A 25,897-nucleotide genomic window follows, 5' to 3' on the forward strand; every position below is an offset into this window, starting at 1 on the left:
AGAGTGGCAACACCACGGGTCTGAAAATAACTAAAAATTCAAATACGCTTACGTGTTTGGAGATTGAAGCAACAAACCATCTGCTCTGATGCTCAGGCGTCTGGCTGTGAGCTGGTGCTCACTCACTCGGCTCCTTGTAAGACCCCTCCCTTGGCCGTGTCTGGTGAAACTGGGAGGTGGCCCCCGGGTGGGCGAGGTGCTCACAGTCCTGGATGGAGCGCAGGCTCGTTTTCCTGTGGAGGGCTGCGCTCTGCACCAGCCCTCGGTCAGCCCTGGGGAGACTCGGGCCTGCGTCCCTCAGGCTTCAGTCAGCAGGCACTTCATTATGTTCTCTGCACAAAACTTGAAACGAATGGCCTGGGAGTCATAAAGTGAAATAATTTGATGAGAGATACCGCAGTAATGAAAGACCGTGGATGCCCAGGTGAATGGAATCAACAGAAGCCTCTAAACAAAGCTGCCTTCACTCCGTTGTATCTGTCAGTTTCCAGCTGTCTGTGAAAGAAAGTTGCAAGCCCCAGCTGGCATAGCTAAGTAGATTGAGCACGGGCTGTGAACCAAAGGGTTGCCGGTTCGATTCCCAGTCAGGGCACATGCCTGGGTTGCTGGCCAGGTCCCCAGTGGGGGCCACTTGAGAGGCAACCACACATTTATGTTTCTCTCCCACTCTCCCTCCCTTCCCCTCTCTAAAAATAAACAAAATCTTTAAGAAAAAAAGTTGTAGAACATGGTGCACAGAAAATTCGCACATTTTCATTAGAGTAACCTTACAACCATGGCCTCTAGTCAGAACTCATATTTTAAAAAATAAAAATAAATTAAGATTTTATTTATTTTCAGAGAGGGAAAGGTGGGGAGCAAGAGAGAGAGAAACATCAATGTGAGAGAGAAACATCCATCGGTTGCCTCTCACACCCCGCCCAACTGGGGACGAACCCCCAACCCAGCCACGTGCCCTGACGGAATGGGACGGGCAACCTTTGGCTTCGCAGGAGGACATCCTCTCAACTGAGCCACACCAGCCAGGGCAGAACTCTTATTTATCAATGAATTCTTATTCAAGCTAACGTCTTCCCAAAATTCACTATACTATTTCAAACATACCTTTCCATATGAAATACACTTGACTATTGCAGATGCCAGAAAAATACACTGCTGGGTTGCCTCCAAAGACTGCTGCTTCCTGTCCATGCCTGTCAGTCCTCCCACCACTAGGGGCACTCTACTTCCCCTACCCCTGACTCCAGGCCTGTTGACTTGTTTTGACCAATAGAGTGCAGTGGAAATGATGCTGTGTCAATCTAGGGCCTAAGCCTTAGGCCCTGGAGCTCCCGTTTTTGCTCTCTTGGAAAGCAGCTACCATTTTCCAAGGAAGTTCAAGCTTCAGTACCAAATGGTGAAAGATCACTTGGAGGGAGAGAGGCCGCCTGGAGAACCAACCCCCGTGTCCCGCAGCCCCAGCCACCGCCAGCAGACTGCAGCCACAGGCAAGACCAACAGAAGAACCACTCAGTGACCCCACTGTGTGGTAACAACTGTTGCTGTTTGAAGCCCACCCCTTGACCTTGGACTTCCAGCCTCCAGAATTGTGAGAAAATTAGTTGCAGTTGCTCAAGCCACCCAGTATATCTACAGTATTTGTTGTGGCAGCCCGAGCTGACTAGTGCACCACACGACCCAGCAATTCCGCTCCTCAGAATCTGCCCAAGAGAAACGAAAACATGTTTCTACACAGAATCTAGTACATGAATGTACTTAGCATTGCTCATAATAGAAAGCTGAAATGACCCCAAATACCCATGAACTGATGAGTGTATAGACAAAATGGCATATCCAGACAATGGAATGTGATTTGGCCATAGAAATAAAGCTGTAGCACATGCTACCATGTGGATGAACCTTGAAAACATCATGTTAAGTGCAAGAAGCCAGACGCAAATTGCCATATATTGTGTGATTTCATTTCTATGAAATGTCCTGAACAGACAAATCCATAGAGCCAGAGAGTAGATTGGTGGTTGCCAGGGGCTTGGAGGGACATGGATTGCCTGCTAATGGGTACAGGGTTTCTTTGGGGGCTGTGGTCATAAAAATATTAAAAAGTTTATCGTGGTAATGTGCAAGACTGGGGATATACTCAAAGCCACAGAATTGTATGTGAATTATCATCTCAAAGCTGTTATTGACCCCCTCCCCCCCAAAAAAAGGAAGGAGAAAGGGAAGGGGAAATTTTTTAGAAAGAAAAGTTACGTGTGATCAAGACATAGCTGTAAATGTCTGGATAAGAAATCCACGCTGAGATGCTTTCAGAGGAAAATACAAGGAGCAGAAAGGTGTGGAGAACGCCATGTCGCCATGTGGTGGAATGTGCAGTGTGGCTCACTGCACTTGTGTGTACTCGTGTGCACACCTGCAAGGACACACAAGAGACACCAGGGGGTTCATTGCTTCGAAGGTCAAGCCTGGCTCTTTCCACTTCCCTTGACCTTGGCTTAATCATTTACAGGTGTCTCCTCAGAACAAGCTTTTCTGCTGGGTCCATTTGAGACTTCCTTTCTCTCCAGGGCTGAGTCCCGAGTTTCTGTCCCACTTTCATCAAGAACATTTATAGAAAATGCAAGTCCCCTCAAATGGTAGACTTCAAACTTACTTTGTTTTCATGCCCCTAAAAATAGTGGTTTTTTTTAAAAAAAAAACTACCTTCACCGCCACTTCCAAACATTTTTATTATATAAATGGAGAATATTTGTAAATACATTTTCAAGAACAACTTGATTGATATGAATGATGGCACTAGACACGTTCTCCCTGTAACTTGTTTTTTTCCCAACAAGATCAGATCACTTGTTTGCCAGATCGGTGTCCTGAGACCCAACAGACCGTAGACTCGACACAGCTGTCAAACAGCTGTTTATGGGATTAACACTGTCAGGAGAACTGAACCTAACTTGATCACAACCGTGTGCATCAAGGAACGGGTGCTCAGTAGGATGGAGTGATGGGGAAATTGAATGAATGAATGAGTAGCGGGAGTGGTGCTGCCGAAGGCCGTCTGTGGTAGCTCTGGAGTCCAGGGTTTGAGGTCTGAGAAAACCTGTGTTCACTTCCTGTCCCGCCGCTGCCCAGCTGTGTGGGCTTGGCAGTTCCTCATCTGGGAAGTGTTTGTTTTTTTAAACAATGGGCAGGGTTACAGTTTCTTTTCGTTTTTAAAGAATTTATTTATTTAGAGAGGGGAACGGAAGGAGAGAGGGAAACATCAATATGTGGTTGCCTCTCACGCGCCCCCTACTGGGAACCTGGCCCGCAACCCAGGTATGTGCCCTGACTGAGAATCAAACCGGCAACCATTTGCTTCACAGCCCATACTCAGTGCACTGAACCACACCAGCCAGGGCATAAAGTGGTGTATTAATAGCATTGTCCAGCCCTGTGACTTCCAGCCTCTAAGTTTATCAGCAGCTTAGATGTGTGACCTCGGAAAATTAAACAAGCTCACTGAGCTTGGCTTTCCTTGGCTGTCTAGGTTAGGTCCATCTAGCTGTTGATGTGGAGATTGGATGTGCGGATCACTTAGCGCCACCCCAGCAGGCGGGAGGGCTGAATTAGTACTTGGTGTAATTGTTACTCCTTTCTCAGTGCCCGAGATGGCCTCAGCCCTGAATTAAATATTTGTTGGGTCAGAGCGCCCTCTGATGGGCACGAGGAGCCACAGCTCAGGGAAAAGGGATAGGGACCCAAAGTTTAAACCCACGATTATTTCATTCTGTTGTTCAACAAACTTCCCTGAGACCCTTCGTAATGGGTGGTTTTGGGGACCCATTTATGACAGGACAGTTCTGAGCCCGGCCTCCCAGGGCTCACAGTTCAGCGGGAGAGACAGAATGACAGCCCAGAGGAGGCACCTGACCTAGCCCAGGCATTCAGTCTGGAATGAGACCCAGAGGACACGCCAGACCTTTCCCCACCTTCTGGGCCGTGGTGAGACGCTGGGCTTTGTCTCGAAGTCACTGAGGAGCCATGGTAAGTCCTGAGCTGAGATGGGACAGGGTCAGAGGTGAGGTTTGATGGGAAGGGGCGACTCCTGGGCAGGGGTGGGACCTGGAGGAGGGGAGGTGTCAGGGTAAAGCCCCCGGCTTCCAGGAGAGGGAAAGCCTCAGGCCACTCCCAGTCTAAGGGAGCACGGGGCGGTCTCCAGTCTGAGGCCACACCCACTCCTGCCCAGAGCCTGGCCCACCCGGACTTCCCCTCTAAATCCCTCAGCCCGGAGGAAGGTTCAGGTTCCCCAATGCCCACAGCAAGTCCCGGCCCTTGGAACAGGCCCGTATCTGCCAAGGGTGACAAGAAAAAAAAAATTGGCACCAACCTGGGAAGGGGGAGAATGGGCGTGTGTGTGTGCACGCACACGCGCAACAAAGATGAGTGCGGGAGGGAGCTGGGGTGTGTGAGTGGTGGGGTTTGTGGATATGTGAGAGGATTTTAGCAGGTGTATGTGTGCAAAGGTGTGTGAGTGTGTGTACCTGGGCGGGTGGGTGTGTAATTGTGTGGTGTGTCTGGATGTCCGTGAGTGTGCATTCGCAAGACTGTGACACGGGCTGACGTGAACCTACTCCACGTCTTAAAACTGCCACACCTGCACTTGTCCCTGAAAGGAGTCGCCGCCGGGAGTTTGCTGGTCCCGAACGTGGTCCCGAAATTTGGGTGTTGCCCTCCGTAGAATCCCTGCATATTGGGGCCTCCCAAGTACAAGGTCAGTAACTTCTCTTGTGGCATAAAACAAATGAACACACACAACCACCCTGGGAAGAACGGAAGCCAAGAGTGGATGGGAAACAATCTGAGAACAGCCATCCTTTTAGAGAAAATCCATGTAGGTTTATCTAAACCCCACTTCCTACCTCAGCTCCCTTCCCGCTGTTTCACGTTCTCACCCACCTGCGGAAGCCAGGCCGGGCGCCTTTTCGGGGCCGGCACTGGGGAAAAGGACGAAGGCAGGTTTTCTCCCTCGTTTCCCGGATGAGGAAATTGAGACTTAGGAGGTGGAGAAGAGCTCGAACAGGGTCTGTCCGACTTCAGGGTCTCTCTCGTCACCGCCGCCAAGCCCCCGGGAGGAGCAGAGCGGATCCCCCAGGCTGTGCCGCGGCGCTGCTCCCGCGCCTGGACCGACCCTCCCCGGCCCCGCCCACACACCCCCCCCCGGAGGCCGACCCTGTCCCGGCCTCTTGGTGCGCTCAGGCGTGGCGAGGGGTATCCCCCCCGCGACTCCCTCGTGTGTGACCAGGTCTTACAACAGTCGGAGGGAGGAATGAGGGGCCCGGGTACAGAAAGCAAGCTGCGCCCGCCACCCGCAGCCAGCAAAGATCACTGCAGTGGCGTCCGCCCACGCGAGTCGCAGCGCACGCTGTGCCCACCAGGGGGCGCTCCAGGACCGCTGGTTGAAGACGCGCGGTGGAGGGCGCTTGCCCAGCGCTCAGTGCGCCGGGCTAAGTAACTTGCCCAGACTGCTTCAGCTCTGAAGTGGGGGGGGGTGAGATTCAACACTAATTACGAAAATTAAAATGACTCTTTTCTATAGTTCCTACCATATTCCAAGGACTGTTTGAAGCGCTCAGGTTGGTTTTTGTTTACATTTATTTTAATTTTTATTGAAATACACATAACAAAATTTACCATTTTGGCCCTTTTTAAAATATATATATATTTTTAAATTTATTCTTAGAAGGGGGGTGCCCGGTGCCCGCACACGGTGGCCGCTGTTTTCAGCTCTTGAATGACTGACGGACCGGATGGACCGCTGGGGCTTGGCAAACGGGACCCAGATGTACCCCCCGAGGCAGGTGTGGGGACGCCCCCACCCGGCGGGTGGGAGCCTGGGGCACGCGGAGCAGCGCCTCGGGTCCCGGGGGCAGCAGCGTAAAAACCCCGAGATCCCACCCGCAGGGGCCGTGCGAGGAGCCCCCAGGCTCTTCAGCAGCGGGTTTGTCCCCGCGGGGCCCGGAGGTGCCCGGACGGAGGGGAGTGCGGTCGCCTCCTGTGGGAGAAGGAGGCGGTGTTCCGCGGAGGCCGAGGACCCGCGAGGGCTGCAGCGGGAAGCAGGGCAGACGCAGGCAGACCCCTCGCGGAGCGTCGTGGGCGGGGGGAGGGCGGACGGGTACTGAGCCCCGAGAGCAGCGCGGGCTCCGGCGTTGGACAGCGGCGCCCGCGGGGAGGAAAGGCGGGCGGGCGGGGCCTGCGGGTGCGGGGCGGGAGGGTTTGCAATCGGGGGAAGCCCTCACCGGGAAGGTGGCAGTAGGTGCGGGGCGAGGCAGCGGACACCCGAGGGAAGCGCCCCCAGGGGCGGGAACGGCCGGTGCGAGAGCCCAGAGCCACGACTGCGCTGCCCGGGGCTGAGTCATGAGTCGTCACCGACCCCTCCCGAGCCAGGCTTCCGAGCTGGGCTTGTGTCTCTGTGGAGTCTTCGGCGTAAATAGATTTGAGGGGTGTGTCTCTATTTGATTCTGTGGTTAGAATAGGTTTTGGAAAATAGGGTGAAGGCAGGTTTTCACCCCTATTTCCCAGAAAAGGCAACTGAGGCTCGGAGAGGCGAGAAAGGGCGCTCAGTCCCCGTCCTACCCCAGGGCTCCCTCGCAAAGCCGCAGACCGTTCCAGAGCAAGAGGCGGGGGCGCCTTGGACCGGAATCCCATGTCCTACCCAAACTCGACCCCAACCCCGGCCAACCCTGTCCCGGCCTCTCAAACCGCTCAAGTCCCGAGTGTGGTCAACTGCTGGAACTACTGAGAGGGAAGATCAGGGGATCCCGGAGCGCGAACAACGCCCAGACCTCGGGAGCCGGGGAGACCGCCCACACCAGCTGCAGTACTCGAAGTGCCCATCCGAGGGCGCCCCAGGACCGCTTGTTAAATCTGCTTTAGATAATGAATGGCCCAGAGCCAGAGGCTCCACCTGGCCTTTGACTGCCAGGCTGGGGAAAGTGGACATTCCTGTAGGGGAACGCTGCTTCAAGTGAAGTCCTAGTAGTAGCCGCATTAACATCACCTGAGGACTTGATAGAAATGCCTGTTAGTGGGTCCACCGTAGACCTACGAAATCATTTGGGGCTGGGATCAAGCAATTTGTGATTTAAAAGTTCCTTCAGGTGATTCTGATGCACGACCAGGTCTGATTAGGGTCGCGGTTCTTAGCGCCGTCGGCAGCACATTGGAATCGTCCCAGGTACACATTGGAATCACCCCGGAAGCTTTAGGGCTCTCGGTGCCCCAGCCGTACCCCGGACCAGTTCTGTGAGAACCCGAGAGTGCGGACTGGGCATGCATGTGTGAAAGCTCCCAGATCATTCCACGCAGCACCCAGGATTGGAAACCCTTGCACTAGGAGTCCCAATCCGGACTGAGATGCCTCCTGAGATGCCTCTTGAAATATTAGTATAACAGGAAGAAGACGAGATGACGTCTGTTGGGGCTGATTTGAGCTCTAACACATCAGGTCTTCTTCAATCCTCTCAGCCATCCTAGGAAACGGCTATGATGCTTGCTCTCTCTGATGAGTACGTGGAGGCGCAGAGAAGTTAAGTAACCAGTCTGAGGTCACATAGCTTGCAAGGGGCGGTGCTGGAGGTGAGGTGGGCAGCCTGACTCCAAATCCCTCCTCACTCCGTCCCCCTAGCGGTTTCCTCTCTTCCAGTCACTCCATCATGGGGCCTGGGAAGGGGGATTCAGAAAGTCCCTGCCTGTGGCGCGATGGCATCTTTGTGTCCGTATTCCATTGTTTTCTCTTCGGTCACATTGAAAGGCCGGTGTGGAGACAAAAGCTCCTGGCGCGCCCTCTGGTGGTCACGGCGGGCGCCGCAGCTGGTGCGGCCTCTACTCCACTCCAGAGTTGTGGGTAGTTGGGTGTTTTCTGCCGACTTCCTCCCTGAAAACCACCCCAGGAGGCACCTACAGGCTGCATTTGGGGGCTGGGCCTCTACTGGCACCATTTGAAACCTCCTTGGAATGAAAATAACACTGAAAGCCCTGGTACTATCTCAGGCTACTCAAGGGTCCTTCCACCTGCAAGGCCTGGCTGGACGCTCACGTTGGAGACGCCACGGACAGGAGGGACAAACTGAGAATCAGCAGTGGGGGGACAGATTTGCCCAGCCAATGAGCCTCTCTGGGTGCCTCTCGCCATCTCTGCTCCCAGCTCCTTTCACCTTTCAGCATCCCCTGCAGGCCAGACCCCTCCCCTACCCCTGGAAGGAGGCCAGAGGCCCCTATTCCCCAAACAGGGCAGTAGCCCCAGCCCGCCCCCACTGCCATCACCAAGCTGGCTTCCAGAGTCCTCACTGGCCACTTCAGAGACAACTCCACCCAGTTTAGTTATTCTGCTGCTGCACCCTGTCCCCCCAGCCCTCCCAGTAGAGCTGGAAGCTCCTTCTTGCCGGGCTGTGAACTACACCCAGTACAAAGGGGTTCTCAGCTTAACGGTAAGTGGCACCCACATGACCACTTCCAGGGGAAGGGGTGAAAGAAGCCATATCATGCTTTAGTTCCAAGGGAAATAACCAAGAAACTCAGGCCAGGCAGTCACCAGAGTCAGAAGGACAGAGCTGGCCTTCAGATACCTTCTTCCTTGAATTCCCGTTTCTTCTGCCATCAACAAAGCTGGGGCGTGGTCCTTGCCATCTGCTTCTCTCTGGTGGGAGATGAGGGGCACACAAACAAGACAGAGAGATGTCCCCCGGCCACCCGTCTCTCCCAGCAGTAATCACAGCACACTCCACACTGCTCCCGGCCGCGCCCTCCCCAGCCCTGTGTCCACTGCCATGATTTGTCCAGCGATCAGGCTGCCCCAGATGTTCATGGAGCTTGATCAAAGCATATTCCTGGGCCGGCCAGCCAGTGCTGGCAAACCCACAGCCCTGGCACAAAGGGCCCCAGAACCTGCACTCAGGCACGTTTCCCGGACGAGTCTTCTGTGCCTTGTCAGGCGTGTGGAGTGTCTGCACTGCAGGCGCTGGACTCGTGGAGCCCATGGGACCCAGCAGCATGGACGTGGCAATCAAAGGGACATAAATGCAGGTCCACCCTCATGGAAGGTGGAGAGGACACAAGTGCATGACAAAATCAGCCTGGAGCATTCTTCAGCTGCCAAGTCTAAAGCCGAGAAGAAAGTTTGTGAACATTTTTATTTACGTATTTACATGTAAGTTCCAGGAGGCTGTCAATGTGCAGGAGAAAAGGGGATGCGAAAGGGGGTGAGGGCCCTGGCTGGCATGACTCAGTGGATTGAGCATGGGCTGCGAACCAAGGGGTCGCCAGTTCGATTCCCAGTCAGGGCACATGCCTGGGTTGCAGGCCAGGTCCCCAGTGGGACCCACCTGAGAGGCAACTACACACTGATGTTTCTCTCCCTCTCTTTTTCTTTCCCTTCCCCTCTATCTAAAATGGATAAATAAAATCTTTAAAAGAGAAAAAGAAAGGGGGTGAGGGAGGAATTTCTCCACTGGCCTGGCTCCTGGTTTCAAGCTAAGCACCTAGAGTTGCACTTGAGGAAGTGAATGCAGCCCTATTGTGCAGGGGGGGTTTTTGTTTTTGTTTTTGTTTTTTACATTCCTTGGATTACTACAAAGAGTCTGTATTTTTTAAAAAATCAATGCATGAAAGAAACATTTCACAAGAAAAGAAAGAGGGGTGTTGGGTGGAGATGTGCTGGGCGCTGCCTGGCCCTCTACTCCACTTTCACGTGTGGGGCAGAAGGAGCATCCGTGTCCAGTGCAGAGGGGGGAACGCGCCCTGAGTGGCCCTCAAGGTGGCAGGCGCTCTGTGGCTCCCATGCCCTCTCCTCAAGGCAGGTCCTCCTGCTCTCCCTGCTCCGCTGCTGCTCTGGCCTCAGCCCTCAGCATGCGGAGGCTCCTGTCCTCGCCTGTCCCGGCGACTCTCTTGGGCAACCGGGGAGTGTGCCAGAAGGCTCTCCGGCACTTGAGAAACCATGAAAATCTCCTGGGGTCTGGAACCTCACTGTCTTCGCCTGCTTCCCGGCCCTAGCTCCTGGGGCTGCTCCTGGGGCCGCCCTGGGAGCTAAGGCTTCAGCGTCCTGGACAGCTGGGGCCTCTGCCCCCTGATGATGCACAACACCTGCCCCCCTGGTCGGTCATGGCCTCCGCCCTCTGATCACTTGCAGCCTCCACCCCCTGAGCTGTGGATGCTGCTTCCTCCTTCCAGTGCAGCCTAAACGAGGCCCAGCTGACCTTGGGCCTCCACCGCCTTGTGGGGGGCTCAGGCACCAGCCCATCTCCTGCGTTCCCCACGTTACCCCCCTGATTGGCGCTACATGGCACCCCCTCCCTCTCACCCTGGCGGAGTCCTGCTGGGCCTCTTCCACTCCAGGGCTGGACCTGGGCACCCAACCCTTCACCCTCCGCTTCAGCTTCCCCCAGGACACCTGGCTGACACACTCTCGCCACCTGTCTGCTTTGGTCGGCGGGGCCCCAGGTTGCCTTCAAACGCGGGCAGCGGCTGGTTCACGCGGTGGCGTCAGGCAGGCAGCGCGCCGGAGGAAGGCCTCCACCAGTTCCTCCTCATCCTCGCTCTCCAGGTCGCTCCCCAGGAATTTGCTGCCCAGGTAACTGAAGGGCATTTTGCGCACCTTCCTGCCACGCCCAGGGCCGGTGGCCCTTGCCACCCTCCTCTCTGGAGGTCTCGAAGTCGCTGAACTCGCTGTCGCTGGCGTCGCTGCTGTCATAGGTACCCACGATCAGCCGGGGAAGAGGGGTCACCATCTGCTGGACTCTCCTCACTCAGGGCTCCTTGGGCTTTTGGGGTGCTGGGGTGGCTGCGGGGTGCTCTTCTCAATGAGGCGGTCACATCCTCCAGGGCGCGACCTTCTTCCTCCAGAAACTGGGTCTGCCGCTCGCGACATTCCGCCTCCTTGCTGGTGGGCTTGCAGATGCCCCTCCAGACGCCGCCCCCCCCCCCCGCCCCGCCAGCCTGACCTCGAGAGGGATAAGCAAACAGTCTGCATCCTCCCCGATCTGCAGCATCCCCGCGGTGGCGTCCCCCTCCCTGCGGAACACCTTGCCGAGCTTTTTAAAGGTCCCCACGGGCTTCAGGGCTTCCACGAGGGCGTCCAGATCCACATCTTTGGCGCCGTCCCGGACGCTCCGGAGGATCAGGAAGTTGGGGGAGGGGAGTCCAGGGTCCTTAAGATCTCCGGGATGAAACCTGGGGTGGGGAGGCCCAGGAGCCCACACTGTAAGAAGCCCCTAGTGTGGGGGTGGGAGTGGGGGCGGCGTCCCCGCTGTGCGGCCGGAGAGTTTCACCTGTCCAGCAGGGATGAGCCGACACTTCCCATTTCTCCGCCGGGACAAGTTTCCGTCTGGTCCAAGGCCGGCTCCCCCGACGACTGGTGGGAATCAGTTTTCAGGAAACATACTTGAGCCGGGGTGAGGTCAGTCCTGAGGTTCAAAGCCCACTGCCAGCTGAAATCGTGGTGTCTCCGCCCCAAGTTGGGGCGCATGGGCTCCCCGCGATTCTTCCTGCCCCGGGCACCAGAGGCGCGCCTGGAACTTGGGAGAGGACTTCGCAGACAAAGACGGCCCAGCCGTGGCTATTCAATGTGGCCGAGGCGCTTGGAGGAGGCAGCCCAGTTCCCACGGGAGGGTCTCCCGCCCCTCGGCAGGCTGCCACCCCTGTCCAGGCTGGCCTTGGCGCGCCTCCCGCCTCCCTGCCCGCGCGCTGTGCCTCGGAGTTCCGGGGCGGGAAGTTCCCCCTCGCCCTCCCTCAGGACAAGGCCCACCTTCCCCTTCTCATCTTACACTCCCTGACACCGGGAGACTGACAGGGGAGCTGTCCACTCTCTTCAGGGCGCCCTCACGCCCCTCCTGCATGGGGGTGTGGCCGCACCCGGCTCTTGCGGGAGGGGGGGCCCGCCCCCCGCCCATGCTTCCCAGTGGAACACGCGAGGAGGGCCCGGTCACACCTTCCCGAGAAAGGCAGCAGTTTACAAAGCTGCCACCCTAACCAGCCAGGCCCGGGAGGTGGCTGTGCTAGTGGGACCGGCCCCTGAGAGCCACTGACACTGTAAAGAACCACTTTGAGATGACACGACTCCTGGTCCCAGACGTGTGGGTGGAGAAGGCGGTACCAGGGTCCCATTGCACCAGCCCCTAGCGCGGGCTTGGCTCGCAGTAAGTGCTCAGTAAACGTTTCTGAATGAAGTGAATGAACGAACCTAATTGCTGATTAGTAGAGACTGACTCGATTTTAGGATTTCCTCTCACAGTGAAATACTGAGCACCTATTAAAAAAAAAAAAGATAGTCGAGTTTTATGGAGCTACGCGGAAGGATAAGGCACCACCTTCAGCGCTTTCTGTGAAGTCCTCACCATAACGTTAAATATAATATGACGATCATTCCCATTTTATAGGCAAAGACATAAATCACTTGCTCAACATCGCACGGCCAGGAAATGATGGTTTGCATACGAATCAGTCTGATGTGTGTGTGTGTGTGTGTGTGTGTGTGTGAGAGAGAGAGAGAGAGAGAGAGAGAGAGAGAGAGAGAGAGAGAGAGGGAGAGAGGGAGAGAGGGAGAGAGGGAGAGGGAGAGAGCGAGCAGGCCCAGGAGCCTACACCTACAAGCACTGCCAACAACGGCTATTTCTTGGGGGGAGGGGGGCGGGCCTGGGGCCCCACAAAGCGGGCAGCGACAGGCACTTTCACTCCCTGTCTTTTCGGATTGCTTGGAGTTTTAGCAATCAAAAATGTTAATTAAGAAATTAAATGAAACCGAAGGTCCTCCGATTCGGCCACACACCAGTGGGTCGGGATACCTGGGATGTGGGGGCCAGGGTTTGCGGTCTCCCAGGCAACGCTGAGGCAGCCGGCTCCGCAGCCACAGGCAGAGCACGTGGGCGGCGTTAGCAATAGTCACAGCAAACTCTTGCGGAGGGTTCTCTTGAAACCAGACACCTTGCCACCTTGCGGTGTGCTGAATAGGCCTGCTGCGAGTCCTCAGAGCTCTCTTCTCACAAGTGGGGAAACTGAGGCTGGCCCGACGTGGCCCACCTCGAAGGTGAAGGTGAGCTCTGGGATCACCAGCCGGGCAGGCTCGGAAGACCCAGCGGATCCTCATCAGTTGCCTGCATCTTCGAAAACGCCTCTTCCCCTTTCACCCCCTGCAATCCATCCCCACCCCGGCAGCCGGAGGGACCTTGTGAAAACGTAAGTCAGATCTGTCTCCAGCCTTTTTAAAGTCTTCATCGCAGACAGAGTGCGACCCAAGCCCCACCATCGCCCACGAAGCCCTGTCAGGTCTCCCCCACTTCCCTCTCCCGCCCTCTCTCCACTCCACTCGCCGCCCCTGCCTGCTTTCACCCGTCCCTCCCGCGCACTGCCCTCGCCTCGCCGCCAGCCTCAGGGCCTTGGCACTGGCTGTGCCTTCCACCCGGAACGCCCAGCTCTCACCTCCTCTGACCATCTCCCTCTGCCCTCCCCCGTCCACAGCCAGGAATCCTTAACCCTTCCCAGGCCACCAACCCTTCCCAAGATAAAGTGTTTCCGTGCACAGAACTGCGTCTATGAGATTACAAAGGAAACCAATTATAGTGACATTCCAACAACAGCAGAAAAAAACAACTGTAAAACGACTTTCATGCATGATATAAAAATGAACACGTGTAATTTTATTTAACTCAACACGTGTGATTTGATTGAACTCCTGAAGGAACCAGGCAGAGGTTTAGAGCAAGAGGGAAGGGAGAGATTAAAGGAAGGGAGGGGGAGAGCAGGGAAAGAAGGAAGAAAGGAAGACGCTTGGGGCTTGGGGGAAGGGGAGAGTCTCCGCGAGGCCTTGGCACAATTGCTGGCTCATTCCGGTTGCTTTCCCTGCTGCGCAGCTGGGTCCTTAGGCTTCGCTGGATTCTCTCCTCCTCCTCACCAGCTCCATTCAGGCCTCCGCGTTGGTCTCCCCCAGACTTCCCCACTGCGCCCCTCCTGCTAGGTTTCTCCCCCACCCCCACCCCAGCCTCCCAGTGGTCTCCATGGCAACGCGGAGACGTGTTCAGAAGCAAGAGTCCGCTCTGAGAGGGTGAGACCCCCGGCACGGGGTGAGGGCCGGGCAGCGCCTCTTTCTCCGCTCTTCATCCCTTCCTTAGGTCTGATGCCCTGGATCTTCATCCCTGAGAAACTGCTTCCTAGAGGCCCTAAAATAAACCCCCTCAGAGAAATAAAGGCGTACAAATCCAAATCTGAGCCTCCGCTGGTGCGGCTCAGTGGATTGAGTGACAGCTTGCAAATCAAAGACTCCGGTTCAATTCCCAGCCGGGTCACCTGCTTGGATTTTGGGCCAGGTCCCCAGTAGTGGGTGCGTGAGAGGCAACTACACACTGATGTTTTTCCCCCTCCCTTTCTCCTTCCTTTCCCCTCTCTCTAAAAATAAATAAATAAAATGTTTTTTAAAATCCAAACCAGAGAAGTCAAGAAATGACTTCACAGATGAGACATTTGGATTGTTTTTTAATTTTATTTTTTGTTTGTTTGTTTTTAGTGGAAGGAAGGGAGGGTTATCCTAGAAATGAAAACCTCAAATGTTCAACATCTTTACAAAACTTGTGAACCCCTGAGCAGCTCTGCTGGGGGTGTCTTAAATTGCCCAGCTCCCTGGCAGGACACATCCTCCTCCAGGCACCCCAGAAAAAAAGGATAATTATTGCTTCCAGTTTTATATTTGTTGAAAAGAAACACAAAAATCAGAAAAGAATGGGGGAAGAAAACAAAACATGGCCCAAATCTCTCCACTCAGCTTCACTTGGTTGCCATTATTTGAAAATTAGTAATACTAAAAGTCACACACACATACTAAGAAAATGCTGAAGTTACAGAAAGGTGTAAAATTAAAAACAAGCTCCCCGCCCCCCGCAAGTCTCCAGCCTCACCCTCTCCAGAGTAACCACAGTTAAATATCTGTACTCTTCCAGAAAGAAAAAAAAAGCTTACTTTAATATCTGTGTAATTCTAGGATTTTCCCCGTAGCACATCTTCACATTATCCTAAGTTATTCTCACCACAGCACTTGCCACTTCCCATTTTCTTATATGTTTATTTATTGTCTCACCGTATCACACCACCGGCCCGGGGAGACTGGGGCTATTTGTCTGGGTTGTTCACTGCGGAATCCCCAGCCTCCAGAACGGTCCTGGCAGGTGCTCAAAATATTTAGTGAGTGAGTGAATGAATGGATTGCATTAGATCTATTACTATAAAACTTTCTTTTTGCTTACTAGCCTGTGTTGGTCTTCTGCACCTCAGTTTTCTGTTTTTCCTGGCAGCCCCCACCTTCGTGAATGCCGGGAAGGCGGGCGCACAGGAGTACTCGCTCTGACTGAACACCCACTTCGTCCCTGACCCCGTGCGCTTTCTCTCTTAATCCTGTCAACCCCTCCTAAGAAAGTGTCATTCCCATTTCCCAGACGAGAAGAACTGAGGCCAAAGAAGGCCACGCTGCTAGCAAGTGGCAGAACTGAGCTTTGAATCACTTAGATTCCTCAGATTTTTAACCCCCACACTTTTTTCAATTTTTATTGATTGATTTGAGAGAGAGGTTTACTGTTTCACTTAGTGATAAATTCATCGGTAATTTTTTTAACTAGGTTTTTAAAATAATTTTTTATTTATTTCTTTTTAGAGAGGGGAAGGGAGGGAGGAAGAGAAGGAGAGAAATATCTCTGTGAGAGACGTAGGTTGCCTCTCGCACGCCCCCAGCTGGGGACCTGGCCCGGACCAGGCCTGCAACCCAGGCTGGGAATAGAACCAGTGATCTCTCCATTTGCAGGACTACGCCCAGTCCACTGAGCTACGCCAGCCAGGGCTGCCTTTCTGCCTGGAGCAGGCCCTCAGAGGGCTGCCCATCTCTTGTTTGTTTCTTGGAGAATCCTGAAGAATTTCTGCCTGGCCGCTTCCTGAGGGCAGGCTCTGACTCTCCCCAGCCCCTGAGAGACCCAGCCCTGTCTCAGGGGCACAGACATCAGTCATCAGAATGATCAGAACCAGAGGGATTTCGATCCCTCTCGAGCTTTCCTGTGAGGCCTTAGGCGAGTCACTGAGCCTTTCTGAGTGTCACTTTTCTCATCCACGAAATGAGATGATGGTCGTGTTAAAAAAAATGCAGGTTTATAATCGCTTATCTCCTCTTCTGAAAGCCCAAAACTTGAAAGACCCCCAATCACCCCCCCCAAAAAAAATAAACAGACAAGCGCTGAGAGGCACGATGTAGTGTGACGTGAGGCTGTGTGTAGTCTTAGTTTAGTTCGACACATGTCAATATCCCACAATTCCCTGCAGAATTCTAATGAGTTTGGTTATGGGAGCTGCCTAACTCTCCCGGGGCCGGGGGCGGGGGGGCGGAGAATTACACAATATAAGAGACAGTCACTCTATCATTTTGCCAACATCCAGAATTCTGAACCACATCTGGCCCAAGGATTTCCGATAAGGAGTTGTGGACCCACAGCACCACCTCTGGAGAGGTAAGAAGATCGAATGAATTAATGGTATGGAGGACTTTGCACACTTCTCAGAACACAAGACAACTTTAGGATGTTTATTCTAGATAAATGGTTTCACCTTCCCTACCAGGAGCTGGGAGCCCGCGGAATAGTGTGTTCTGTTGGCCCTGAGATCTCATGACACCCCTTTCTAAAACAATGCAACACAGGGAAGTGGTTTTCAGAACATTGCTTAGCAGCCAGATTGTTTTTCCAAATGAAATTTAACAGTGTTCCCCCAACATATCAAAGAGCAGACTAATTGCATTAGCATATGTTTATTTTATGTTGGTACAATACAGCATCAACCACAAGGAACAATGAAGAGTTTTAACTGAAGCCACGTTTGAAGCCAGGGAGTTCGCAGAGGCCAGCTGCGGCCTTCTGTCGGCCGGCACGTACAGTTTACTGAGGAATTTTTGTCTAGGATCTGCTCTGCCAGCGATGTCTTGCTTCACACAGATAAGTGGCTTCATATGGTCCCAGTTTTGCACAATCGCTTGTATTTCGATCTCAGGAAACTCTTCAGCTGGTCTGGAAAAACTCCAAAGAGAAGTGGTAGGAGACTTGGGGTTTTATGGGTGACATCGAACCCACTCACATTGTGTGTGGGAAGCACCCAAAACCCACAATAAGCACACATACAGTGTTAGTACCGCGATACAATGATAAGAAATGCCACACTGCTCCTCGTTACTATACAACGATTATGCCCTGATGGGAGAACTGCATGCAATGAACAAGTATGCCTGAGGTTGTGTTACAGTTTATTCAAGCCCCGATTCTGAGGAAACAGTGAGCACAGTAATACAAAGTTCCATGACTGGGAGTGGCCAGGCCAGAAATTCACCAAAAATAAAAAGGTCAGTAGAGAGCTATAAACGTCTACACCAGAGATGCCCTTGCAAGAAGTTCAAACATATGTGTGGGGAAGGTGGGAAAAGCTCTATCCCAACCACCACACAAAAGGAAAAAGTATTGGGGCTTAAGCATAGAGAGTCAGCTTGGGAAATAGACAGAAATTGGTCTTCTAGGGTTTTAGGTTGTTCCAACGCAAGTGAACTCTAAAAATTCCTTCTGTGTTTTGACCCCCTGCTGGGAATCCAAGGCCGTAAAGGCGCTCCCGGCTGCCTGAGGGTGGTCCCTTAACCGTTCCCAGGCTGCCCAGGTGGGGTGTAGAATGAGACATCCACCTATCGGCTCTGCTGGGGGTGAGGGTGGGGGGGAAATGGGGTCACCTCTCAGAAATAAGACAGGGGGTGGTCACTGGAATTCACAGGTGTGATTACCCACCCGCAGGAATACACCGGGGGTCTCCAGTGTTACAGTTTGGTTTGCAGGCTGGCAGTCAGTCCACTGAGCCACACCAACCAGGGCTCAGTGTCACTATTTGATAGGTAAAAATCTGAACATGCACTCAGAAGTTACATTTTTTAAAAGAAAATCAGTTCAAACCTTTGCAGATCCCTGAACTGATGAAAGTTTGCAAATTCTCAGGTCAGACACTGGAACAAGGGCCCTCTCTACCCACAGCGTTTGGATTTAACGTGAGAGAGGTTTTTTCTTTTCTTTTCTTTTTTGTTCTTTATCATCACAGGGGACTTGGAGGCTCAGGCTTAATATTGTTCATGGATAACTCCTGAATGTGACCTCCTAATTATTTACCTCCCTGTGGACCGTTCCCTGGAAGTCCCTTTTGTTCTTTAGAGAGTGGAGTGTGCCCCTCCCCCCAAGTGAGAGCTTCTGGGGTTTAAATTGCAGAGCACCCAACCCTCCTCTCAGGCGCCAGCCAGAGCAGAAGCACCCCCTCGCCCCCTCCCCCGCTGACCAGCCCTGCAAGGGAGACCCAGTGTGCAGAGATAAGGGACAGCTGCTCAGTCACACACGGAGCAGTGAGGTCCAAAGACGAGGCGAGCAGGCAGGCACTGTTTCTGCTCGTCACATGCAAACCAGAGCGGCCCACGCCGGGCCAGTCCGTGCCAGAGGTGCGTCCAAACTACATCCTTTGAAAAGACAAAAAACGACTCTAGACTTTGCGATGGCTGGACTTCCGGCCGGGCCTAAAGCTAGAGGGAGGGGATCCGTGCCTCCTTCCCCACAGGGCACACTCAGCAAGGGGTGCGGTCCCCAACATCACACAGGCCATGGGCCGGGGAGGGTGGCCGAGGGGACAGTGGCCTTTCCCCCCTCCCCCTCGAGCCTGCTCCCTGCCACTTGCTTCCTGCTTGGCTAGTCCTCAACCCCATTAGACGACCTTCTGCAGAACCTTGGTGTGCTGGACCCGGTTTCTCTCTGCTGTTTCCCAGCCAACACCTGCAGACATCGGGTGGGCAGAGGAGGGCATGCGGTCTCCATGGCAACAGCCCCGACACGCTGCGCCTCCGACTGCGACTGCGCAGATTGTCCCACAGAGTCTGCAGGTTGTTAGCCATTGTTTGCAGGTCTTGGAGATCCTTCCTCACTCAAAAGTTATCTCCACCCACTCAAATAGCGCCCACCCACCCACACACTTCAGTGTCAGCCCCACAACCACTCAAATATCACCCACTCTAACTCCTGTGTTACATATGCTCAGATGCCATGCACACGCTGAAACAGTACCCACGCGCACTCGTGTTCCTGTAACGCAGGTGCCATCCGCACCTACTCAGCTATTTAACAGGAGTGCCGTGAGGGCAAGGTTTGGGCCTGTTTCGTCCCCCACTGTGTCTCTGGTGCCTGGAACAGTGCCAGATACACTGTGGACACTCAGGAAATGTTTGTTGAATGAATGAATGAATGACCCACACTCAGCCATACAGTACCTGCACCTACCCAAATGGCGCCCACGCCCACTCAGAAGTATCCGAGGAACTCAAAGGCCCCCACTCACTGTGTGTGCGATGAAGGCAGGATTTGTTTCCTTCCACGGCCCCAGGCCCTAGAGCGGTGCCCGGGACGCAGTGGGTGTGCGATAAGTGTGTGCAGGACAAAGGAGTGAGTGACCCACGCCCCACGAGGTGCTGACCACACCCCCTCCGATGTCACCCACAAGTTAACTCAGATGCAAATGCCACCTTCACTCACGCCAGTCTCACACCATGCTCACCCCAATGGTGCCCGTTCGCACTGTTTCCCACTCACTCCCGTGTAAGGCCCACCCTCACTCCCACGGTCCATACCCACTCGCCTTCCCCAAACTCGCTCAGATGGAACCCACCCTCCCACAGGCGTCACCCACACCCACTCGTCTGCCCCCGCGCCCACCCCCAGCCACCTCACAGATTCTTGTCAGACGCGTGGTGCCGTCGGCGGTTTTTCTTCGGCTTCCGCTTGGCCCTCTTACCGTCCCCAGCCTTCCTGTCCTTGTCCGCGGGGTCCAGAGGCGGCGCCCCGTCCAGCCCGGCAGCGGCCCCAGCCCGGGGCGTCTCCCCGGGCCCGGGCGCACAGCACTGTCTGGCGGGCAGCTCTCTGGGGCCCGACCCGGTCGGGCAGAGCTCCTGCCTCAGGACCCGGGCCACGTCCTCCACCGTCCTGCCCTCGCTCTGCAAGAAGAGGTTCAGCTTGGTCAGGAACTCAATGTCCTGCTTCCGGGGCATGTAGACCACTCTCCACATGCCGCCCTTGCCCTGGATCTCCCTGGGGATCGCGGAGTAGTTGATGTCCTCCATCAGCCTAACGATGGCCGCCTTGGTCCTGTCCTCTTCCAGAAAGGCCTTCCCGGCTACTTCGAACTTGCCCAGAGGTTTCAGGGGGACCCTGATGATCTCTTCGAATTCCTCATGGCTGCAGTCCTCCGGGATCCCCAGGATCATCAGGGACCTGTAACTGTCCACCTCTAGGGCCTGGCACCCGTGCTCCAGCAGCGCGATGTCCTTCACGCCGAACAGCATCTTGCCCAGCTCTCGGAGGCAGCAGTACGCCCGCTGGTGCCCGCCAGCGCCGCCTTGGGGGTCCGCGAAGCGATCCAGGATGCCACGATCCCTTCCCAAAGGCCACGCGCGAGAGATGGGCCTCCCAGGCCCGGTGTGTCCACTTCCGTCAAGAGTGCCCCGGGTGCTGCCCGCTGGGCTGCCCGGTGTTCAGTCCCCGGTGACAACCCTCCGGTGACAACCCCCCGGGAGAGGCCTCGTGGGAATTCCCAGGGGCTCAGGCCGCGGGAAGCAGAGGCCGGTGTCTGCCGGCTGGCTCTTGGCCCCTGCGCAAGGCCGCGCCAGGCAGGGTCTGGAGATGCTGCACGTGCTTTCTTGGCGGTGGTCTCCGAAGGCCTCAGCAGATCTGGGGCCGAGCTCCCAGGGGCCACTGACACCGGGGCGTCGCGGATGGAGGCCTGGCTGGTTCCTTGTAGCTGGCCCCCAAGCCGGCCTGGGTGCCCTGGGACCAGGCTAACAGGAGGCTGTGGCCGCTGCACTTGCTCCCGCAGTGACGTCACCGCCTCCTCCCTGCGCTGCGGCCCAGCGGTCTCCATGGCAACCAGGAGAGCATTGCCTCTGCCATTGGCCAGGCCCAGCCGCATTGAAATCAAAGTCCGAAGGGGTCATGTAGAGGTGAGGGGTCAGCCACCAGCTTTCAGGAGGACCCTCTCCCTTTATCCTTCAGGGAAACCGCCTGGTTCCGGGGGAGAGGGGACAGGGAAGATACAAAACGAGCCTGAAACATCTTCTTGGGTCAGAGAGTAAGGAAATGCTCAAAGAATAATGAGAACAGGTGGAAAGACACTGAGTTCACTTGAAGGGCTCCCACCGAACAAATGTGAGACACTCAGAGCATCAACGTTACAGTTGGGGGTAACATTATAACCCTTTCGATACAGTGAGTGTCCATGAGTCCATGTAGATATAAATAGATGGACAAATGCAAAATTTGATGGAGGAATGTGGGATTTTATGTTATCTCCTATATAACTTATGACTTAAAAAGAGCAAAAGTATCTTTACGGTGGAATGCCCTTGTTTGTAGGGCACACCCACTATCATGTTCAAGGATATCATCCAGAATGATCCACCAGATGCGCGATTTACCCTCAAAATGGATTCAGAGGGGAAAAGCGTTCTTTGTTCCATACCTGCGACATTCTTATAAGTTTGTGATTACTTTTTTTATTTTTTTAATAAAAAAGAAATGCCTTGTCCTGGCCGGTATTGCTCAGTCGGCTGGAGTGTCTCTCTGCAAACCGAAAGTTCACAGGCTCCATTCCTGGGCAGGGCACGGGTTTAGGTCGTGGGTTCGGTCCCCGGTGGGGGCACATTCGAGAAGCAACTGATTGATGTTTCTCTCCCATCCTCTCTCCTCCCTTTCCCCTCTCTCTAAAACCAATAAGCATAAAATCCTGGGTGAGGGTTTTTAAAATATAGTCCTGTGTATGTGGCTGCCTTCACAAAGTCCATTCTTCCCCTCCCTACGCCAGTAATAAAAGCCATGAAGTTTGGGTCTGACAGTCTCCAGATCCCCAGCTCCAGAGATGAATGACTTAAATTAATCCTCCTGACCTTTCCCCTTTGCCACTTCTGAGCCTCTTCCCCCATCTTTTCTGAGTAACTGGCTCAGAAACGGTCACACAGGTAACCAGGGCCCAAGCCAATTGGAGTCTTCTATCTCCCTAGTCAAGAGATTGGTTAAGATCTGGACTATGAACTCATTGTAATTAGAATAAAGTTCAGGGAAAGGAGAAAAAAAAAAGAATAAAGCTCAGGACTATTGTGACTAGTTATGAGGAAGACACCCGTCTTGGAACCACGAGGGCATCGGTTTTGAGGATGGACTCTGCACCCCAAGGAAGGCTGAGCTCAGGGAGTCATCGAGAAACCATGGCATCATCCTGACGTCATCATGGGCCTCCAGATCAAACTACGACTGGCACTTACTCCCTCTGAAGCTTTGTTTTTTTAAGATTTTATTTATTTATTTTTAGGCATAGGGAGAGGGAGGGCGAAAGAGAAGAAGAGAAACATCAATGTGTAGCTGCCTCTTGGGTGCTCCCTACTGGGGACCTAGCCCACAACCCAGGCATGTGCCCTGACTGGGAATCGAACCAGCAATGCTTTTGTTCCCAGGCAGGTGTTCAATCCACTGAGCCACACCAACCAGGGCTGAAACTTCATTTTTTTTAAACTTTTAAATTCAAATGCAACATACATAATAAAGAGAGCACAAAATATAAAAGTGAGTGGCCAAGCCACACTTCCTTCCTCAGCACCCTGCCTCCTGGGCCCAAACATTTGAACTGACAGCATGCCATGCTGTTCCCTGAGAAGGAGATGCCTTATTGTGTCACCTAGCTTAGCTCCTGTTCTCTCACTCCATTGCTATGTGACCTTCGGTGGGCTAATTTCCCACTCTGGGCAGTGCAGTGATTTTGTCTTGTCTAATGTAGCTAAGTCATGCCTGTGTACTCTAGAATACCTGCCCCCCCCCACCCCAGTGGCTCTGGCAGAGAGTTGTCTAAAAGAGAAGTTCACACGAGACTTAGAAAGCAGGTGTGAAGCAGCTGCCATTACAGTGGGAAGCTCTGAGCAGGGCCCGGGCGCTGCAAAGGCTCATGGGTGTTGTCACCACCCTGCTGGACCCCTTGTTGGCTTGGGGCAGCACCGGGCCTCAGCCCCACCTGCGCCTGCTGGCTGTCCTCTTGCAGCTTCTGTAAATTTGGGGCCAGGTGCCTGGGAAGCTCCTTGAGGGCGGACACCAGCTTCTCCTGCAGGTCACACGTGGAACTGAGGTTGGAGGTGGCGAGAGACACATGGGCTCTCAGGCTGTTCTCATGAGTCCCAGGCTGTTCTTGTAGGTTCCAGTTTCCCAGCTACCCAGCCAACTGGCCAGAGACCTAGAACCCAAAACCAGTTCCAGAGGCAACAACCCTCAGAGAATTTTGCACCTGCAACCCTCTGCTCCCTGGGTGGTAACTGTTCTGGTATTCCCACCGCCCCTTTCCAGCTATGACTGCGAAGATCCTGTCCCTGTCATAAAAGTTCCTGACCTGTGTCACTCACAGTGGGCCTGTTTCTCTGCTGAGTATCAACCATCCTTTACAAAACAACAGCAAGAAGGGAAATGTGCCCTCTCATCTAGGGGTTTTAGGAGCCAGCTCTTTTTTTTTATGATTTTATTTATTTATTTTTAGAGAGAGAAGAGAAGGAAAGAGGGAAACATCAATGTGTGGTTGCCTCTCCTACACCCCCTACTGGGGACCTGGCTTGCAACCCAGGCATATGCCCTGACTGGGAATCAAACTGGTGACCCTTTGGTTCACAGGCCAGCACTCAATCCACCGAGCCATACCAGCCAGGGCAGGAGCCAGCTCTTTGATGGTGATTTCTCCAAAGTCTTATTATGACATTAAAAAGTCACATGCGGCTCCACTACGTAACAGTGTCCCTGTTCATGCAAAGATGATTTTCCCTCAAAAGATAAGTAAAATTGGCAGCCAAAATATTTGCCATGGGGGCCCTGGCCCGGTGGCTCACTTGGTTGGAACATTGTCCCGTATACCAAAAGGGTACAGGTTGGACCCCTGGTCAGGGCACATGCCTGGGTTATGGGTTCGATCCCCTGTCAGGGTGTGTACAGGAGGCAACCGATCAGTGTTTGTCTCTGACATTTCACATTGATGTTCCTCTCTCTCTCTCTCTCTCTCTCTCTCTCTCTCTCTCTCCCTCTCACACACCCCACACACACCCTCCTCTCTCTGTAAACTTAATGAACATATCCTCAGGTGAATATTAAACATACATACATGAATATGTATATTTCCCATGGGGAATATAAATTGGTGCAGCCACTGTGGAAAACGACATGGAGGTTCTTTCAAAAATTAAAAATAAAACTCCCATATGATTCAACAATTCCACCTTGGGGGATTTATCTGAAGGACAGGAACCTGATTTGATGAGACATGTATATATATCCCAGTGGTCACGGCAGCATTGTTTACAATAGCTAAGACACGGAAACCACCTCCGCGCCCATCGATGGGTGAGTGGATAAAGGAATGGCATGTGTGTGCAATGGAAAATCACTCAGCAGCAAAACAAGAAAGAAGTCCTGCCCTTTGGAACAACATGAGCAGACCTTGAGGGCATTCTACTCAGCAAAACAAGACAGGCAGAGAAAGACGAATGCCATACAGTCTCACTTGCGTGTGCAATCTTTCTTTAAAAACCCAAACTCACAGACATGGAGAACAGACTGCAGCTGCCAGAGGCAGGGTAGGAGCGGGCGAGACAGACACAGGTGGTGAAAAGATACCACCTTCCAGTTACACGATACACAGTTCCTGGGGCTACAGTGCACGATTACAGCTAATCGTGCTGCATTGTGTGTCTGAAGGTTGCTAAGAGAGTAGATCTTCAAAGTTCCATCACAGGGGAAAAATTTTGTAGCGAAGGGTGGTGATGAATGTTTTAAAAACTTGCCAGGGGTTTCTGATGCCCTGGGGCTTCATGGCACACATCTGGGCTAGTGCTCATTCCAAATTGAGAAGCAGGTGACAAAACAGTGCATTTATTTGACCCCCGCTATCGACTGAGATGGTTCTTTGTTCCAGGTCCCGGCGATGTGCTGGACAGACCTGAGGGAGTGAGACAGGCTCCACTTTCAGGGGCTCAGTCCAGCGGAGGCAGCAGGCTGGGCCAGCCTGTGCACAGTCAGGGAGGGAGGCCCCAGAATTATCACGAAGTTGTGTTCTCATCCTTGCTGGGGGGCTTGCAACGCAGGGCATGCTAATTGGGATGTGTTTTGCCAAAGTTTTTTTTATAAATAGTTTGTTTATTTTTAGAGAGAGGATAAAGGAGGGAGAGAAACATCAATGTGCAACACATACATGCATCTATTGCTTCTCGGAGTGCCCCCTACTGGAGACCTGGTCCACAACCCAGGCATATGCCCTGACTGGGAATCAAACTAGTGACCTTTCGATTTGCAGGCTGGTGCTCAATCCACTGAGCCGCACCAGCCAGGGCCTGTTTTGCCAAAGTTGAAACAGAGAACTATGTAAAGTGCTTTTTGGGGGCCCTGAGCATCTGATCCCATCTGGCCTCACCAAGGTAGACTTCCTGGAGGAGGTGACACTGGAGGAGATATTGAAGGAAGGTTATCTAATAACCATGATTTTAGAGAGAGAGTAACATCAACATGAGAGAGAAACATCAATCAGTAGCCTCCCGGTTGCTACCTGACCAGGGATTGAACCTGTAACTTAGGTATGTGCCCCTGACCAGGAATCGAACCAGCAACCTTTTGGTGTACAGAATAACACTCCAAGCCCCTGAGCCACCCAGCCAGGGCAGTAGTTCTATTTTTAAAAGCAGGCATTGCATCACTTACATAGGGCATGCTACATGTCAGACATTTCAAGCCCTACATCCATACGAAGTCATGTGATTCTCATAGCACTCCATGAATTC

The 25,897-nt window shown here is 53.6% G+C and overlaps 2 protein-coding genes across 2 annotated transcripts; both read right to left on the reverse strand.

Annotated features, from left to right (window-relative positions):
* Positions 1–9,560: 9,560 nt before the first annotated feature.
* On the reverse strand, positions 9,561–11,729 carry CCDC8 (coiled-coil domain containing 8). Its single transcript, XM_045845305.1, is given in 11 exon segments — positions 9,561–9,976; positions 9,979–10,105; positions 10,107–10,300; positions 10,303–10,458; positions 10,461–10,525; positions 10,527–10,645; positions 10,647–10,801; positions 10,804–10,839; positions 10,842–10,944; positions 10,947–11,199; positions 11,298–11,729. Coding segments are annotated over 11 exon segments (1,560 nt in total). The 5' UTR covers positions 11,495–11,729; the 3' UTR covers positions 9,561–9,821.
* An 8,048-nt stretch (positions 11,730–19,777) lies between these two features.
* LOC123823021 (paraneoplastic antigen-like protein 8C) lies at positions 19,778–21,066 on the reverse strand. Its single transcript, XM_045845309.1, has one exon. It carries the CDS (start codon positions 20,390–20,392, stop codon positions 19,778–19,780), a length of 615 nt encoding a protein of 204 aa, XP_045701265.1. The 5' UTR covers positions 20,393–21,066.
* Between the last annotated feature and the right edge of the window lie 4,831 nt (positions 21,067–25,897).

This window comes from Phyllostomus hastatus, unplaced genomic scaffold (genome assembly GCF_019186645.2).
Source record: "Phyllostomus hastatus isolate PE091 unplaced genomic scaffold, TTU_PhHast_1.1 phas_contig_468, whole genome shotgun sequence".
Classification (NCBI taxonomy): domain Eukaryota; kingdom Metazoa; phylum Chordata; class Mammalia; order Chiroptera; family Phyllostomidae; genus Phyllostomus; species Phyllostomus hastatus.